The sequence below is a fragment of the Penicillium maclennaniae genome, assembly GCF_028827695.1.
Source record: "Penicillium maclennaniae strain IBT 15551 chromosome Unknown utg000006l:1.0-2513246.0:1.0-2515036.0, whole genome shotgun sequence".
Taxonomy (NCBI): Eukaryota; Fungi; Ascomycota; class Eurotiomycetes; order Eurotiales; family Aspergillaceae; genus Penicillium; species Penicillium maclennaniae.
In genome coordinates this window covers 837,019-853,796 of record NW_026623218.1, presented here as the reverse complement: position 1 = coordinate 853,796, position 16,778 = coordinate 837,019, and the positions used below count along the sequence as shown (strand labels likewise).

The following is a 16,778-nucleotide window of genomic DNA, read 5'->3' as shown; positions in this document are numbered from 1 at the left end:
TCCAGAATATCGAGAACAATTGAATCATGAAATTTCTCAGTGAACCGGTATACTATTCCCATGCAGCCGTGTAGGTAGTCCCAAATGCCATAATAATACATCAAATGAAAAGCAAAAACTTGGAATAACGTTCATGCTCAATTTCAAGCCTTTTTAACATTGCGATTGGCAGTAGGCGTCGACTCTTCCTTCTTTTTCTTTGGTCGACTGCTACCGCCCTTGGGCCGGTATCCCGTATCTTCGTCACGCTTGCGCTTGTTCTTGGGCGTGGGTTCCGCATCCGCCCCATCCTCATCTAAGATTTCCTTGTCTTCCTCTTTACGTTGTGCAGGTGCTCGCTTTGATGCTCGTTGATTTGATGGACGGGATGCAGACTTCTCGGAAGCGACCTCGTGATCTTGTAGAGTCTGGGGTTGGTTCCGTCGTAGCCAGTTGTATACTGACGCTGGGTTTCGGATGGAAGCATCTCGTTCCCGTTCAGCAAATGTGGGCGGGTCCGGGACGCGCTCTAGCTGCAATGCGGCGGCTTCATCGCCAAGCTTCGCGTCCAAAGCTAGATAGTATTCGGTCTCATGTTCTGGGGTGAAGTATCCAAGCTTGCGTTCGGCTGCACCGGTTCCCTTCTCTTGGTCTGGAGCACTAGGGCTGGTGTGTGGGACCTGTTTGAGGTTGCTGTACTGCATGGATGGGGCAAACTCTTTATTTCGCTTGATGCTTTGTTCGACTTGACGGAAGGCGCTCGCTGAAAGATTGCCTCCTGCAAGTTCCGCCTTGGCTTCCTTCAATGCGGTTCTAGCCAGGGTCGCGTCATTGACCAGGGGCGCGATCTCTTGCTCTGACGCGGGAAGGAAAGGGATGTCGCCGGGCATGTTCAGATCGAAACGCATGGTAGGGGAAACGTGAATACTCTCGTTAAACTCAAGCAGGACTTCGAGCAATTGACTGGATATGAATCAGTGATGGTCCAAATGGCTGGAGGTTTCGAGAAGAGGATAGGACGTACTCGTTCTGTTCCTGTATGCGCTTGGATAGATCCTCAATCCGCAGCTCTTCCCGGATAAGATTCTCACTCTCTCGGGTTCCTAGCTCAAATTTGACCTTCATCTTCGCATATTTCTTTCTAAGATACTGTTAGCTAAAGCTCGGCCACCAGCTAGGAGGTATCGGAGGGCATCGTACTTGAAAGAGCGCACCGACTGCTTAGCAGCGGTGGTTGTTGGGGCATCAGGCAGGGTCTCAGAAGCCATCGTTTTAGATTCTTGTGCCATGGTTGAAGAATTCAGATGTGAAGGGGGAGATGGAAGCCCCAATGGAAGAGGAGTCGGAGAAGTCAAGGCGCGCCAAGCCCTGCGCGATGGGTAGTTTCCGGTCGCCGTAAAAAATTATTGCAAAGTCAATGCTCTTCTTCTTTGCTTGACTTACTTCCCACCACCTCTCGAATTTCCGGAAATTTCTCTGTTGCTGCTGCAACATCAATCGAAATCATGGGTGAATATATCGACGAGGTCGAAAAGGTCGAAAAGGTCGACAAGAAGGAAAAGAGGGGGAAAAAGGAAAAGAAGGAAAAGAAAGAAAAGGCTGAGCAGACGGACAAGGCTGAGCAGACGGACAAGGCTGAGAAGACGGACAAGGCTGAGAAGACGGACAGGGCTGAGAAGAAGGACAAGAAGCGCAAGCTGCAAGATGGCCCCGAATTAGAGATCGACGTGAATGCGCCTGAGCCCGCATCTAAGAAGGCTCTGCGCAAAGCCAAGAAAACGAAGCACGCCTCTACTACTGACGACGACAAGCCGAAATCCGAAAAGCCCGAGTCCAAGAAGACGGAGTCTGCCGCGGAGAAACGCTCTGACTACGGCATCTGGATCGGCAACTTGGCCTTCCAGACGAGCAAGGACGATATCCGTAACTTCTTCGTCAGCAACTGCACATTTACCGATGCTACCATCACTCGCATTCACCTTCCTAAAGGCCCTGAAAAGTTCGGAAGATCCCAGAACCGGGGCTTCGCCTACGTGGATTTCTCGACTGAAAAGGCCTTGAAAGAAGCAATGGGCCTGAGTGAGCAGCTTTTGACTGGCCGTCGTGTGCTGATCAAGGACGCAAAAAGCTTCGAGGGACGTCCCGAAAAGTCTGAGAGCCAGAGCAATGCAGGCCCTGTTTCGAAATCGGGCCATCCTCCCTCTCGCCGAATTTTCGTTGGTAATCTGAGTTTCGACGCCACCAAGGAAGCCCTCGAGGAACATTTCGCTCCATGCGGAACCGTGGAAAGTGTGCACATTGCAACTTTCCAGGATACAGGAAAATGCAAGGGTTATGCTTGGGTGGAGTTCGAAGAAATTGCCCACGCGGAAGCAGCGGTGAGAGGCTATGTCTTGGTCACTGAGGAAGAAGAGGAGGAATCTGACTCGGACTCGGACTCGGGCTCTGAACTTGAATTTGACTTTGACTCTGAGAAGAAGAGGAAGAACAAGAAGAAGTTCAGGAAGCCCAGACAGCATCGAGTATGGGTGAACATGTTCCTAGGCCGTCGTCTGAGAATGGAGTTTGCAGAGGATGCGACAACACGCTACAACAAGCGCTTTGGCAAGGACAGGCCTCGCACCGATAATGATGAAGAGAATGGCGAGTCTGAGGGTCAAGCTTATGTCAGGAAGCCCAGACGACAGGAAATTGACGATTCCCGTTACTCCAAGGAGACCGTGCAAAAGCTCAGCGGTGCCATTGTCGAGTCCCAGGGCAAGAAAACAACATTCGACTAGAAAGGTTTCCCATTTTCGACCTCATCGAATCGAAGACGGCTCCCTCCATGTGCTCGCTGCAATATAATCGATTGCCGGTTCTGTGCAGCAGATCTACGGACACCTAGGGATGTTTATGGGTCTCTAGCAGTGATCTACTATATCTGCAGCTATGTTGACGTGGCATAGACATCGAGGAAGCCCAATCTGGGCCACTTTGGGCCACTATTCGGTCCACCGATACCCCGACTTGTACATGTTTTGATGAATTTTGTGTATGGCGTTATCAATCAAGGGTGACGCATGCACCGATTTTAGATCCACTCTGCATCCATTTGCTGCAGAGCGTACCCGTATGGGAGAATACTATTTCCATACTGTGAAAAAATAACGACTCAATTTTCTTGCAATGGTACGGAGCAGTGTAATGCAAATAGCAGTTTGAAGTATAGAGGAGCGGAAACACTGTTGAGATCGACAAGAATGGGCAGAACCGTCACACCGCCCAACACTAGCCTGATTGGGTGTGACGTCTCTTTGCGATGTCATTTCAGGTCTCGAAAGGCCTCGTTACTTCTCATCCTACTCCTTCTTCTACCTTTCCCCCTTGCTCTTTTTCTTTTCTTCGATCCGAGTCACCTCGATTCCAGCTACACAAGGTGGCTCTTTCTCTTCCTTACACCCATTTTGTCCATTATTTGCCCTTTTTTGACCTTGGTCCTTGTTGAAACATAGGCTTGCCGTCGCCCGCACTTCCTGCCTTGCCCCTTCCCCAGTTGGCTGGCTCCAACACTCGCCCTCCTGCAGGGTATTTCCTCGGCTATTCCTAGCAGGCCCCCTCATACATATCACTTATGGCTCCTCCTCGACGCCACATCGGTGCTAGCCGTAGGAAGAGAAGGGAAGATGAGGGCGAGGACGAGGGCTCGCTGGCCGGCGATATCGAAGATGACTCTCTGAGTGAAGGGTCAGCAGATAGTCGTCAGGATGAGGATGCCGATGGGGAGGGCAGCGAGAGCGACCACGATACTGCGACAACGGCAGAGCCGGGGAAAGTCAACGGTGGCCAGGTGAATGGGCGTAAACCAGGTCGGCCTCGACGCAACTCCACATCGCCAAGAAAGCCAGGACTGAAGACAACGGTATCAGACACTGAGGCGATGATGAAAGGACTAAAAATCTCTGGCCAACCTGACGAGGAAGTCCACTTCGACCAGATGGAGGAAGGTCGAAAGCTCCAGACTGGCCGCACCCCGTCGGCCCCGCCTACCGAGCCGAAGCGGGAACCTTTGACTGCGAAGAAGCGCCGCGAGCACGAGAAATACGTGAAGGAACGAGGCCAGAACCCGGCTTTCGTGCCAACCCGCGGCAGCTTCTTCCTTCACGACAAGCGGACGAATGAAGGGGGAACGGTCGTACCTTCAACAAGGGCAAGTCGAGGCCGGTCGGTCTTATTGTAGATGGGAATGCTCGCAGGTATCGTTCTAGCCAACTCTGTTCTCGGTCAATCTTGCTAACGAATCAAAGAAATTCTGCGAAACCCGATGCAAGTGAAGGGCTCTGGGCACACGATCTTCACGATACCGTGGCTGGCGATGAAAAGCCCGCGCCGAAACAACCATCCCCGTCCACAGCACCTCAACCTTCGACAACAGTCCCGACTGCTCCCCGATCTACACCGCCGAATCGATCCTTTTCTAGCACAACTTTGATGGGAAATGTGTCTGTCCGTGTATTCTTACCGGGCATGGCACAGGAAAAGCCGTTCCCCGTCATGCTCAAGAAACATACCCGGCTCCCTCAACATCGTCCTCCTCTGCGCCGCGATAAGCCGGTGCGAATCTCACTTCCCGGTCAATCTCCTCGTTATATCTTCCCGTCTACTGAGCGTTCATTCATCTTTATCCCCCGCGCATTAAGACCCAACCAGCAAGGCTACCGCGGCCGCGGTCGCGGAGGTGGATTCTACAGTGGAAGACGACCAAGTTATTATTCCAATACTTATACTCCGAGTGTTCTGAGCCGTCGGTCATCTCTTGGTATGCCCGCATCTCAAGATGGATACCCATCACCCGCGGGCTCAGTCTACTCCCGGCCAGTCATGGTCCCACCCGATGCTGGCAAACCTGTTGTTCGCCTGCCACCTCCACCACGCCCCCCAGTCGGCATTCCGCCCATGGGGCCTGGCGCTATGATGCCCCAAGTCCCACCGATGCCACCGATGGGACCGATGCAGCCTATGTATCAAAGCCGCGCTGGCCCAATCCCGATGCATCAACCTCGCCCTCAGAAAGCCGTCTCCGTGGCGGACATCGAAAGTCCAGCAGCATTCCCCTTCAATCCACCGCAGCCTCAGCAGGAGCAACCATTCCATCACCAAGTTCCAGGGCCTGTCCCTGCTCAAGACCCAGTTGTCCGTGGCCCGCCTAGCCAGGCTTCAGGAACTCCGCTCTCTCAAATTCCCGAACGGGCGATTCATGCTCAGCCTTTCCAGCCGTACGGCTACCCCCAGCAGCCAGGGTTCTACCCAAGCTATCAACCCAGCAACATGTACTATGGAAACTCTGGGTCTGAATATCCCGCTTACAACGGACCTATGGGCCCTGGTACCTCTGTTCCAAACTTCAACCCCGGTCAGCAGGCGATGCCGTACGCCGGCGAGCAACCCTCGCAGGCCGATACCGTAGCTCACGAGGCTGGAGGCACAGTTTATTTCTACCAACCGGGCCAAGTGTATTCGAACCCCAACTACGGAGCGACAGGGTCGGGAGCCGGGGGTGTGATGGGGATGGGGGGCATGATGACTCCTCCCGGCCCTACGTATTACTACCAACAGCCACCTGGAGCCGGGGGAATGTACTACGGACAGTGAACGCAACGTTTGGATTTCCCTCCGTTTGATGATTGCCAATATTTTTTTTTTCACTTTCACCTTTTTTTTTTCCTTAACCCCTCTAATTCTTCCTTTCTTCTTTCTTTTTTTTGTGTTTTTTTTCTGCGATTCTTTCCTTCATGGTTAGACTTGGATTTGGATGCATTTGAGCGTTGTTCCCTCCTCATGTCCCCGCAAAAAAGCCCCCCACATCACTGGCACTTGGATCACTTTGCATGAATCTAGGCTCTGCATGACTTCATCTTGTTTCTCGCGGGCTACGAAATCAAAAGTACGACCGAAATATAACGTAATAATTCCTGGTTCTTTGTAGGAGTGATAAAAGTAGGCCCATGTCCTCCGTAGTGGTGAGAATGTACTATACAGGCGTACGAAAATGGAGCAATTCGGGCACCCTTTAACCTGCCGACTTCTTTTAATCCTCTTTTCGATATTCGGCTGGTTTCTTCATGGGTTTTATTTTTGAATTATTTGCTCATTTCCCATTGCTTGTGCATCACCACTTTTTGCACACCAGTGAGCTGGGTCCAATACCTGCCACTGTGTGAACGGAACTTGCTTCAGCCCACATTACCTAAGCCACACCAGCTGACTAGCTGTACAACACGTCCAAGCGTCTGATCTCCCAGTTCATCTACTTCATCTACTTCATCTACTCCATTCACTTCTGCTTCCCACACTGTATTTCTCATCAACTTCATCTTCATAATAAAACCCCCCTATCCCCCCTTTCTGCTCCCTTACTCTCCTCTGTCACTCCATATTTCAGTTATCCGCTCCCCCCCAACCTTTCTTATCTCTCCAACTTGTTACTGCTGGCCCAGTTCCCAAATCTCCAACACCATGGCGACCCCAGCCTTTCCCACTCATCCAGTCCCAGAACAACTGGTGACAGTGAAAGTACTCTACAATGACAGCAATCGGCGATTCAAGTTACCGCTGAGAGACCTCAAGGCGCAGGTCTTCCCCAGAAGGTAAGAGTCTCCACCCGAGCTCCCGACCGGATCTCGTGTCCGCCCCCCAATCTCTTATCAAAATAATCGGCTCGGCCATCTCGGTCACGCTGTTTCCTTTGACCTCTGACCATTTTCCTCAACTTGAGTCTTGTCCTTGATAACTTACTGTTACGTCGGGTTCAGCTCCGCGTGCTCCTTAACGTTCCGGCGGATGTCAACGTCATCCTAGAACGTTACTCCGATAGCGCCGGCTCTTATATCCACCTTGACTGCGACAACGCTGCCGTCTACAAGCAACTTTTCCGAGCTGCCAAAGCCAAGTCCAAGCTTCGCATCAGAGCCAGCACGGTCGACCCCTCGGCCCCGACCATCGACACCGCCGTTCCGGTGGAGTCGACCAACCAGATGCTTCCTTCGAGAACGAGCTATCTCGATACCGTTCTGAGCTCCCCTATCCCCGTTGCTCACCCTGAATCTCTCACTATCTCTTCTGAAGCTACCCCTGTTCTCGCTGGTGGATCCACAGACCCCCAGGTCACGCTACCCATCGGTCAGCCGCGCTACCGGGACTTCGAGATGGAGCAGGACAAACTTCGCTTTCCCATCATCTCTCACAACTCCCCTGGTGGGATGTTCTGCATCGACTGCAACAACTGTGGTCACTCCATTGCCAACGAACACTATCACTGCAGCATCTGTGAGCATGGAGACTATGATCTGTGTCTACAGTGTGTTGATGATGGCGCCTCGTGCCATGGTGAAGGTCACTGGTTGATCAAGCGTGTGGTCATCAATGGCGTTGTTACCAACAGCACAACCGAGAAAATCCCCCCTCGTAGGGTGCAGGAGCGAGTCATCAAGCCCGCCCCCGTTCAAGTGCAGCATGTACCTGAGCCTACTCCCGAGCTCATTCCTGGGCTTGCTGAGAACGTCCCGGAGATGCCGGCCACTCTCCCTCCAGCCGAAGTTATTAGCTCGGATACTGCAAACCAGGGAGATGAGAAGCCCATGTGCAATGGGTGCTGCCGTGGTCCGTACTTCCTCCTTCTATGCACTCTCTGATCCAGCTAACGTTGTTATCCAGAAGCCGATGAAAGCAACCTGGTCCGCTGCAATGACTGCGAGGACTATGACCTGTGCCTTCGCTGCCTGTTGAGAAACAAGCATGGTCACCACCCTGCTCATACCTTCTCGCTCGGCTCGGACCGCAACTTCTGCTTGAAGAACTTGATCGTGTCTCGCTGCCTTCCTGGCCGCCAGTTCAAGCACGCTGCCATTTGTGATGGCTGTGACAATCGTATTGTTGGCACCCGCCACAAGTGTCTTTCCTGCCCCGATTGGGATTACTGCCGTGACTGCATCGCAACTGCCCCCAAGGATCATCCTGGTCACCGATTTGTTCCTATTTATGAAGCTATCAGTGAGCACCCTGGCGCGCACTCTGTGCACTTTGGTATCTTCTGTGATGGGCCTCTCTGCAGGAACAAGCCCGCCCAGAGCTACATCTCCGGGGTGCGCTACAAGTGCGCCGTCTGTGACGATGTCGATTTCTGCGCCAGCTGTGAGGCATTGCCCACTCATGACCATAATCAGACTCACCCTTGGTCAAGTTCAAGACTCCCGTGCGCACTGTGACTGTGAGCACTGTGAGCGATGATGGTGCCCACGGCGCTGTCGCACTGGGTGATGATGCCTCGGCTCGCTCTCGCTCTGAGGCCACCACGACTGTTGATGAATTGCCCGAAAAGCCCGCTGTTGTCCAGGAACCTGTTGAGGTGGAGGTCAGCAAGCCCAGCAAGCCAGAGGAGGCCAAGGTTGAAGTTGCGCCAGTCGCCTTGGAGCCCACCACATACGAGCCATCCCCTGCTAAAGGCGAGAGTGGCGGCTTCCAAGCTTACTTTGTCCGTGATGCTATTCCGGATGGTACCAAAATGCCTCCCAACACCTTGTTCCGACAGACATGGACCCTCTACAACCCCGGGCCCAACGCTTGGCCGGAAGGTAGTGACGTCCGCTTTGTTGGCGGCGATACCATGTTCAACGTTGATTCTCGTAACCCGTCAAGCGTGGAGTCAATCCGCGCTGCCATGGAGAGCAACAAACTGGAAGCACCCATCGAGGCTGGTCAAAGTGCCGACTTCACCGTGACCCTCCGAACTTCCAGTCGTGAAGGCACTGCCATTTCTTACTGGCGCCTGAAACTCCCCAACGGAGAGGCAATTGGTCACCGACTTTGGTGTGACATTCAGGTGCAAGCTGCCATCTCTAGCTCCAGCTCGGATGTCGAGACTGAGCCTACTCCCAACGACGATTCCGAGAAGTCTCGGTCCACTGTCGACGAACCTGTTGGTAGCCACATGATCTTCCCCAAGCTCGAGAAAGAGTCCCCCGAGTCCAGTACCCACGAGGCCGCCATGCCCTCTCACCACGCTCCCACTGTATCAAGCGCTTGCGAGGACGACGACATGGAAAGTCTTGCCCTAGAAGAGGTCAGTACCGACGCCGGCTTCCTCACCGACGAGGAGTATGATGTCCTCGATGCCAGCGATCAGGAATATCTTGATGCCAAGCAGTCCACCCACTAGGCGACTGTCTCGACAACGACCTACACGAAATGGAATGGGAATTTGCACTCTGGGAAACTTTCGGATCGCACTTGACTCTTCTTTCTTTTTGACATATTGGCCACTTCTGCCATGGCCAATTAATGACTTTGTATCCTTGAATTTGATGACATCATCTTGTCTCACTGTCTCTCTCTATTTTTCCACTTTTTTTTTTTTTTTTTCCTTTCGTCGAGGCCCGACGGACTTTGCCTCGGCGCTTCTCAAAATCGAGCAAAACGAGAAAAAAGATGTGCATCTTGCTTAGGATATTCAATGCATTGCTGCTTCGATTTCCGTATCTCATGTTCATTGTAGAAACGGATAAGAGGACTCCCAGCCTCTCGATCTACTAGATGCGCGAAACCTCATCAGGGATTCTGTTATTTACCTCGGTGGGGCTGATCGCAATGACAAGGCGGCTCCCAAAGCGTGGTGATGTTGATCTTTATACCTCACAGGTAGTGACTTAGGTTTAGATACATCTCGGCAGCTCGTGGGAAGACATAGGATATGGCTCTCACCCTGTAGACGTTTCACAATCTCAGCAAAGTCCGCCCCTGTCTTTATAGACCCCGACGAACCTAATCTGCCTCTTCGCAGGGCTTCTCGGCTATTTCGGAGGCCGAGAAGCCCGTGGTGACGGTGTTTCCACTCTAGGGCAGCTACACTTTGTATCAGCCAAAGGTCACTAACCCGATCATTTCACGCCCGAAACATGCTGAATAATACTTGTTATGCTTGTTGATTTAGTGAGACTTCAGGGGGTGTCGTATGCCCTAGCGCCCAGTCTCCAGAGATACGATACTAAGAGTGAAGAGTGCTTGATGCTTTATCGGACTAATATAAATCTCTACAACCCCATCCATGGAGGATACAAAACCCGCCTTTTCCCTTCACATAACGCCGCCTCAAGATGGAAATGTGAGAGGATCCGTCGACATCACCATGTTCCACATCGTCTCCAACGACCCCTCGCGACTCCATTGCGAAGTCCACCCAAGGACCCGCTTCGGTCTCCACAATTTTCCCCGCGTCGGCAATGACGAAGCTTGCTCTTGTGCTCCAAAACCGAGGTCAAGTTCACATTCTCGATCATTGCCAATGGAGCTTTTATTCTGGACAACCGAGCTTTTTTTTTTTGTCTCCACATTCTCTCTTTCCTTTCAACAACCTCGCCCATAGGTATAGGTATATAGCTCTTCACCATGGGCTTCCTCTCCTCGGCTTTCGGGTTCAGTCTATTCGCCGCCCTCGCGACCATTCTAATTCCCTGGGGAAATCATGTCATCAGGATTGGTGGTCTCTTTCTGACTCCGAATCCCACTGTGCTAGCGGAAGGACAGGGTCCGATCTACATTGAGGACACCGTCCACTGTGAGGATGTTCACCACTATCGCCCCGAGAACTTACTCTTTACGGCATGCGAAGACTCCAAAAGCACCCGTTTTGACTGGTTTCCCCCACTGGCACATTTGACCCCGGTGCCTGAGGCGCGGGGGTCAATTCATGTTGTGAATCCCACGGTGAGTTTGTTGTCGGGCCCTCTCTCTCTCCCTCCCTTTCTCTTTCTTGGTTAAACATGGTTATCACTTCAGACAATGAAGTCGTCCCGTCTGGAATTCGAAAACTTTGACGGACCCTTTGTCACCCATGGGATCGATGTTATCGCGGATCCCAAGCAGGCCGACGCCGTCTACATCTTTGCCGTGAACCACCTGCCAAACCCGGACCGCGGGCTAGCCGCGGGCGCCGATGATATTCCCCAGGCCCGCTCGCAAATCGAACTATTCCATCATGTGTTGGAGTCCAAGACGGTGCAGCATGTCCGTTCCATCTGGCACCCGCTCATTGAGACTCCCAATGACGTCTATGCCGACAGCCCCAATTCGGTCTATGTCACCAATGACCACTTCTACCGTGATGGACACATGCGCCTGATTGAGGACCTCTGGCCCTCCGCTCAGTGGTCGACTGTGATTCACGTCCAGCTCACGGACCTCCAGGCCAAGGACTCTGCAGGGCTCGAGGCCTCGGTCGCACATTCTGGTCTGTGGAACAACAATGGTCTCGGCCATGGCCGCACCGAAGACGAAATTGTGATTTCGAGTGCCATGGGTGGCGAGTTATATGTCTCCACACGTCATCCGAATCACACAATCTCGATCAAGTCAACTGTGCCCTTCGATACCGTCACAGATAATCCTAGCTTCTTTGCGGATCCGCATCGCACTGATACCGACGACGCGAGTGGTTATGTTGTGGCGGGTGTGACGCAGGGTCTCTACCTGGCGAAGACTGCCAAGGACCCCGACGCGACTGAATCATCTCAAGTCTGGTATGCGCGGCCCAAGGGTGATGGTTGGGAGAAGAAGCTGTTATTTGAAGATGATGGTTCGCGCATTCGCTCGGCTAGTGCGGCGGTCTTGGTTCCTCTTGAGCCGGAGCAGGGTCAGAAGAAGGCCTGGTTGTTTGTAACTGGGTTCTTGTCGGAGAAGATGATTGCTGTAAAGGTGGATCTGTAGTCGTGCGGGGAAGATGGTCTATATTTTGATATGATAGTACATAATTAGTACAAAAGCCGTCTTTCTCCAAAGGAAAGAAGCCATGAATGGGAGAAAGTCATTTCTATGTGCCTGTGAGAATTCTCAAGACTATCCTCAAGTACCTAGTGATGCAAAAAAGTAATTCAAAAAATTGTATTTGAAGCAGCTTAAAAATCCTTGTGTTCTGCCTCAGATGGCAGGTGTCCAGGTGTCCCTCAGGTGTCGACCTCGGCCCTGACGCCAATTCCTCGAAACCTGAAATTCCGCGTTCCAGCTCTCCTCCAATCTCTCCCTCGATGAGCACAAGGATCATGTCCTCCATAACACAGGGCACACGCGCCCTATCCCAATTCAACGCCTTGAACATGCAACGGCAATTGCACCCCCGTCTCCCCTCTACAATTCCTCGTCTCTTCTCCACCTCCGCGGCCTCATCTGCAAAGCAAGACGCAACCACCGTGACAACACCCCCAGTGACCCAAATCAACGCACCACCTAGCACTTTGCCCGCTCCGCTCGATCTACCGACCGTCCTCCCCGCCAACGCCCAAACAGCAGACAAACTCAAGCGCCTCGTGACCATTGGCCGCGCATACCTCGCCTTCTACAAAACAGGCTTGAAGAACGTCTACCGCAATTACCGCGCTTCTTTACCTCTACGCGCTTCGCTGGGATTACCGGCGTATATTCCAATCTCGCCACCCCGCAGAACCTCCAAGGACAGTACGCATAAGGGAATCGACATGGGAAGAGGTCAATATCAACTCGTCGTCCGCTCGGCTCGCGACGTGCGAAAGATGATTCCTTTTACTTTGGTTCTGATTATCTGTGGGGAATTCACTCCTTTGATTATTCCGCTCTTTGGTTCAGCTATCACGCCGGCGACTTGTCGTGTGCCAGGGCAGGTTGCCAAGGAGCGGGATGGAGCGTCGAAGAGGAAGACCGCGGCGATGAGGGCCCATGCGCGTGCAATTGAGGCGGAGGTGGTGAATTCCATTTCTGTGGGCAGTGGGGAGGAGATGAGGGTTCTTGCCGAGTTTGCGAGCCCGCGTTGGGTGAAGGAAGCGGACCAAGATGCGGTTTTGAGGGCTTGTGCTGTCTTTGGACTGGTCAAGAGTCATGAGAGGCTTGGGGGGGAGGGCGCTGGTGGGACTTCTTTATCGGACCAGGTTGGAGAGGCATGTGGAGTATTTGGGGATTGATGATGGGATGATCAGGGCTGGTGGAGGTGTGAGCAAGTTAAGTGCTGCCGAGGTGCGAATTGCGTTGGATGAGAGGGGGGGCTGGCGATGTCGCGGCTTTGTATACGGGAGGGAAGGTAGAGCGAGCAGAGAGGAAGTGGTTGGAGAGATGGTTAGATGTTCGAGAAGGGGAGGTGAAGAGTAGGACGGGGAAAACCCGCATTCTGTGAGGAGAAAAGGCCTGGAAAGGCCCCTTTGTATAGTATTCATTGATAGAGGGTGGTGTATGATATTAAATGGCCAACATAGACAAAATGTCATTTACACAAAGCGAATCATAGAATGGAGTGTTTTGATAGGGGAGGGAAAAAAAAAAGGAAAAAAAAAAAAAAGGGAGATGTAGGAAGAAACAATGCTTCCTGGAAGAACATCCTGGTGAGTAAACCGATATAACCCCTGAAAATTGAAATCAGGCGCTTGAAACCATGGCTCCAAATGAAGGGTATCGACAACAGACCCGTAATCATCAAAGCCGCCAAATGATATGTCCGGAATCCCGATCAAGCATTTCATCATCGTGCAATTACTTGTGCAGTCGCCGGTGCAGCAGGCCGAGGCTGCCCACGATTTTGTTTTGCCCATCGCAGCCCGCAGCTGTTGCAAAGATCGCGATTGCCACTGGGACCTCGTCGCCACTCGGGAGTATTCTTGGTCCCGCACATGGCACAAGCCTTTTCCACGGAGATGGCGCTCTGCTTGCGCTTGCGCTTCTTACGTCGGCTCAGAAGTCGCTGTAACTCTTCGGCCAGAGTTCGATTTTGCTTCTCTAGCTCTCGTAATTCAATCTGCCAATTAGAGGCGCGCGTGGGATTCAACTCGGTGAAGAGTGTGGCAGGTACATCTGAAGGCGAGAGGCTGCGATTCCCGGTGGGTAATCCGTTCAGGCCAACGAGGGTGGAGAGACGAGATACTTTTTGCCCGAGGGCAGCATGTTGACCAGGCGGGTTGGGGTCTGCGGTAGTCCGCTTAGCTGTGCCGGGCACGAGGGCCACGTCGTCGTCCTCGGCAGCAGATACGGCAGCAGATACGGCAGCAGATACGGCAGCAGAGCTAGGAGGGAAAGTTCGTGCAAATCGAATTTGAGCGACAAGGAACGAAGGTCGGCTCCCGTTCACCCCATCCCCCGCGTACAAGGTGGTGTGCGCAGACAGTGCGTGGCCCTTCTTGTGCCGCATCTGGTGTCGGAATGATGGAGGGTCGTCGGGCTTATACTTTTGGGCTTTTTCACTGGCGGCTGCCTCTAGGGCATCAGTGATGGCGTTAGGGTCGTCGTCTGGCTCCATGAGTTCCTGAATACCCTTGCCAATCAAATCCTCAGGTGCACGCCCCAGGACTGGCTTCGACTTGGAAGTCACAAAGAGAATCACGCCTGACAAAGAGATCTTGGCCCAGACATCATTTTCAGCCAGGGCAGCAGAAGATCCCAGACGGGCAATTTGGTCCAGTGAGTACACTGGGCGCGGGCGGCCAGTCATGACAAGATAACGGCGGCCCTGTTGGGGATCGATGTGCCATGCACCGTGGCTCTCAAACCACATGTATCCCTGATACTTTTGACGAATACGGTACACCACGCTGAGGGGTGCCGGGGTCGTGCTGGCCCGCATGTCGCGGATCACCGGTCCAATGTCACTTGGATGACAGATAGTGGACAGAGTCTTGCCAACCAGCTCGATCGGGTCGAATTCCAAGATCCTTCGGCATGATGGCGATAAATACAAGAATTCACCGTTGAAGGACAGCACGTGTATCACGTCGTCAGCGTTTTCAACGAGAATCCGGTCCAGATACTGTCGTGACACTCCGGAGCCTGGCACACCTACTGCATTCAGGATAGCAGTGACCTCGTCGTGGCCAAACCGAGTAATCAGATCGGGCCGTAATCTGTACACATCTGGCGGCGGCACCATATATTGTGGTAGCTGGTCGCGCTGGTAGTTGATGCTATATGTGCCGTCTAGATAGGAATCAGTACAAAAATCCCGGGTAACGAACAACGCAGCTCACATACCAGGATTTCTCCTTGTGACGGCGTCGGGTTTCTCGACCAGATCAACTTGGAACCCAACGTAAAATCGACAGTCCTCCGAGTTCCACTGAATAGGAATCATGGTGATGAGATTCATAAAAGGCTGTCCACCTTTGCGATAATTGATGATGCTGGCCTGAATTTCACTGCGATCATCAATGGTCGATCGCAGGCGGTACACAGTCTGTCCATCGACGAAGGACCGCTTCATTCCAGGCTGAATCTGACCATAAGGATCCTGGAGGAATCGACAGTTCTTGCCGACAATTTCATCTTTAGTATATCCCGTCAGGCGCTCAAAGGCATCGGAGATGTAGACAATCGGTTGATCCTCCCGTGTGATGTCACATAGCACAAAGGCGCAGGAGAGATCAACCGCCCCGATGTTGATCTTGGGGTTGGATCGCATAACCACTCGGCTCTACAGAAGACGTTAAGACTCCATGTCACGTGCTGAACATCACCAGATGACGTACGAGAACTCCAAGGATATCGAAACCACTGTTTGAGTAGATGCCAGTGTGCTCTGTCGAGCTAGCATCGGGCGTTGACAGCCCTGGGGAATGTGCTTCTGACGGGTGGGATATGTGTTAGCCTGGGGCAAGGAAACGGCCAAGTCTCAATCCCGGGCACCTCGCTTACCTTTAATGACGGCGGGCTTCTTGGGTTGGATGGCCACCGGCTGCGGTGGCCGGTACGGCGCCTGCTGTGCATATTGTGGGAAGTGCTGCTCCTGGGTGGTGCGCTGGGCAGATGCCTGAGACGGTTTACGCGCTCGCTCAAAATCGGTATCCTCCAAGCTTCCCGTCGAGTTGGGACCGGTCTTGTAGTTATCCTTGTGGGTCGCAAGAACATTCGGTTGCTGAAGATACTGGCCCGCCTGTGGCAGCGTCTGCATAAAGGGGGAGAAGTTGTGAAGGTGAGAGTGATCTAGCGCGGTGGCAAGTCCCAGGGATGTCGCGGGGTAGGTGGTGGGTGCGTCGAAGGCGAAGGCGTTCACTCCGTCCAGGCTCAGCGGCAGGGAGACCCCGCCACTGGGGTCGGTATCGTAGGTCAACATGACGTTGGACAGACGACCCTCCAGGTCGGCCTGGGGTCCGGTCCGGTCGAAGGACGGCAAGGACAGGTCATCGTTCTGGGATAGCAGGGTGTTAAAGGCATAACTGTTGCCGAAGTTCATCAAGGAGGGATCGTGAGAAATCTGGGCATTTTCATCTTCATCGCGAGCCTGGTCATCGCGATGATAGCCCATGGAGAAGTTCAGAGGGTTCGCCATGTCCCTCGGTTGCGAGATCCCTGATGATAAGAAGAGAGTAGGCCTCGGCCTGCGTGGGGTCCAGAATGCAAAGTCCGGAAGAGTTCCAGAGCCCCGGATAGAGGGACCAACGGCCTGGATTCCAGTCTCAGTAGCCGCCCGGTGAGGACTCCACTTGGGAGGTCAGATCGAGATCAAAGATCGAGGTTTTTGATGCTGGATCTTTACTCAGTACTCCCGATAGCAATTTGGCATCAGGATATCCAGTGTCTTTATGGAGTCGGTGGAAGAGAAAGGGAAAGATGGATCTCTTCTCCACCCCATCCTCGCTCTCGTTCTTCGCAAAGTACTAACCCCGTCATTGTGGACCCGGCTCGTTTCTCTGGGGCCAATGAGCGGCCCGAGAGATCGGTGACAGATGTACAGGATTCCACCGTATTCAGGGTTTGGAGCCCGCGTGCAAGGGGAATTCAAGGCCTTGGTGCTCTGCTTCGCTTCCGGTGGACATTGGACATAG

At 53.0% G+C, this 16,778-nt stretch overlaps 7 protein-coding genes across 7 annotated transcripts; 5 read left to right on the top strand and 2 right to left on the bottom strand.

Annotated features, from left to right (window-relative positions):
• Positions 1–143: 143 nt before the first annotated feature.
• N7477_006545 (uncharacterized protein) lies at positions 144–1,268 on the bottom strand (the record flags this gene model as incomplete). Its single annotated transcript, XM_056968208.1, has 3 exons — positions 144–942; positions 1,004–1,120; positions 1,180–1,268. The coding sequence occupies 3 exons, from the start codon at positions 1,266–1,268 to the stop codon at positions 144–146; spliced, it is 1,005 nt and encodes a 334-aa protein (XP_056821004.1).
• A 216-nt stretch (positions 1,269–1,484) lies between these two features.
• Positions 1,485–2,759, top strand: N7477_006544 (putative RNA binding protein Rnp24; the record flags this gene model as incomplete). The annotated part of the gene is made up of 1 exon (XM_056968207.1): positions 1,485–2,759. One exon carries the CDS (start codon positions 1,485–1,487, stop codon positions 2,757–2,759), a length of 1,275 nt encoding a protein of 424 aa, XP_056821003.1.
• Positions 2,760–3,592: 833 nt separating this feature from the next.
• N7477_006543 (uncharacterized protein) lies at positions 3,593–5,610 on the top strand (the record flags this gene model as incomplete). The annotated part of the gene is made up of 2 exons (XM_056968206.1): positions 3,593–4,182; positions 4,227–5,610. 2 exons carry the CDS (start codon positions 3,593–3,595, stop codon positions 5,608–5,610), a joined length of 1,974 nt encoding a protein of 657 aa, XP_056821002.1.
• Positions 5,611–6,474: 864 nt separating this feature from the next.
• N7477_006542 (ZZ type zinc finger domain protein) lies at positions 6,475–9,172 on the top strand (the record flags this gene model as incomplete). The annotated part of the gene is made up of 4 exons (XM_056968205.1): positions 6,475–6,605; positions 6,734–7,617; positions 7,672–8,148; positions 8,181–9,172. 4 exons carry the CDS (start codon positions 6,475–6,477, stop codon positions 9,170–9,172), a joined length of 2,484 nt encoding a protein of 827 aa, XP_056821001.1.
• A 1,226-nt stretch (positions 9,173–10,398) lies between these two features.
• N7477_006541 (serum paraoxonase/arylesterase family protein) lies at positions 10,399–11,715 on the top strand (the record flags this gene model as incomplete). Its single annotated transcript, XM_056968204.1, has 2 exons — positions 10,399–10,716; positions 10,789–11,715. The coding sequence occupies 2 exons, from the start codon at positions 10,399–10,401 to the stop codon at positions 11,713–11,715; spliced, it is 1,245 nt and encodes a 414-aa protein (XP_056821000.1).
• Positions 11,716–12,032: 317 nt separating this feature from the next.
• N7477_006540 (uncharacterized protein) lies at positions 12,033–12,938 on the top strand (the record flags this gene model as incomplete). Its single annotated transcript, XM_056968203.1, has 1 exon — positions 12,033–12,938. The coding sequence occupies one exon, from the start codon at positions 12,033–12,035 to the stop codon at positions 12,936–12,938; it is 906 nt and encodes a 301-aa protein (XP_056820999.1).
• Positions 12,939–13,489: 551 nt separating this feature from the next.
• lreA (uncharacterized protein) lies at positions 13,490–16,282 on the bottom strand (the record flags this gene model as incomplete). Its single annotated transcript, XM_056968202.1, has 4 exons — positions 13,490–14,934; positions 14,989–15,427; positions 15,483–15,577; positions 15,649–16,282. 4 exons carry the CDS (start codon positions 16,280–16,282, stop codon positions 13,490–13,492), a joined length of 2,613 nt encoding a protein of 870 aa, XP_056820998.1.
• Positions 16,283–16,778: the final 496 nt, after the last annotated feature.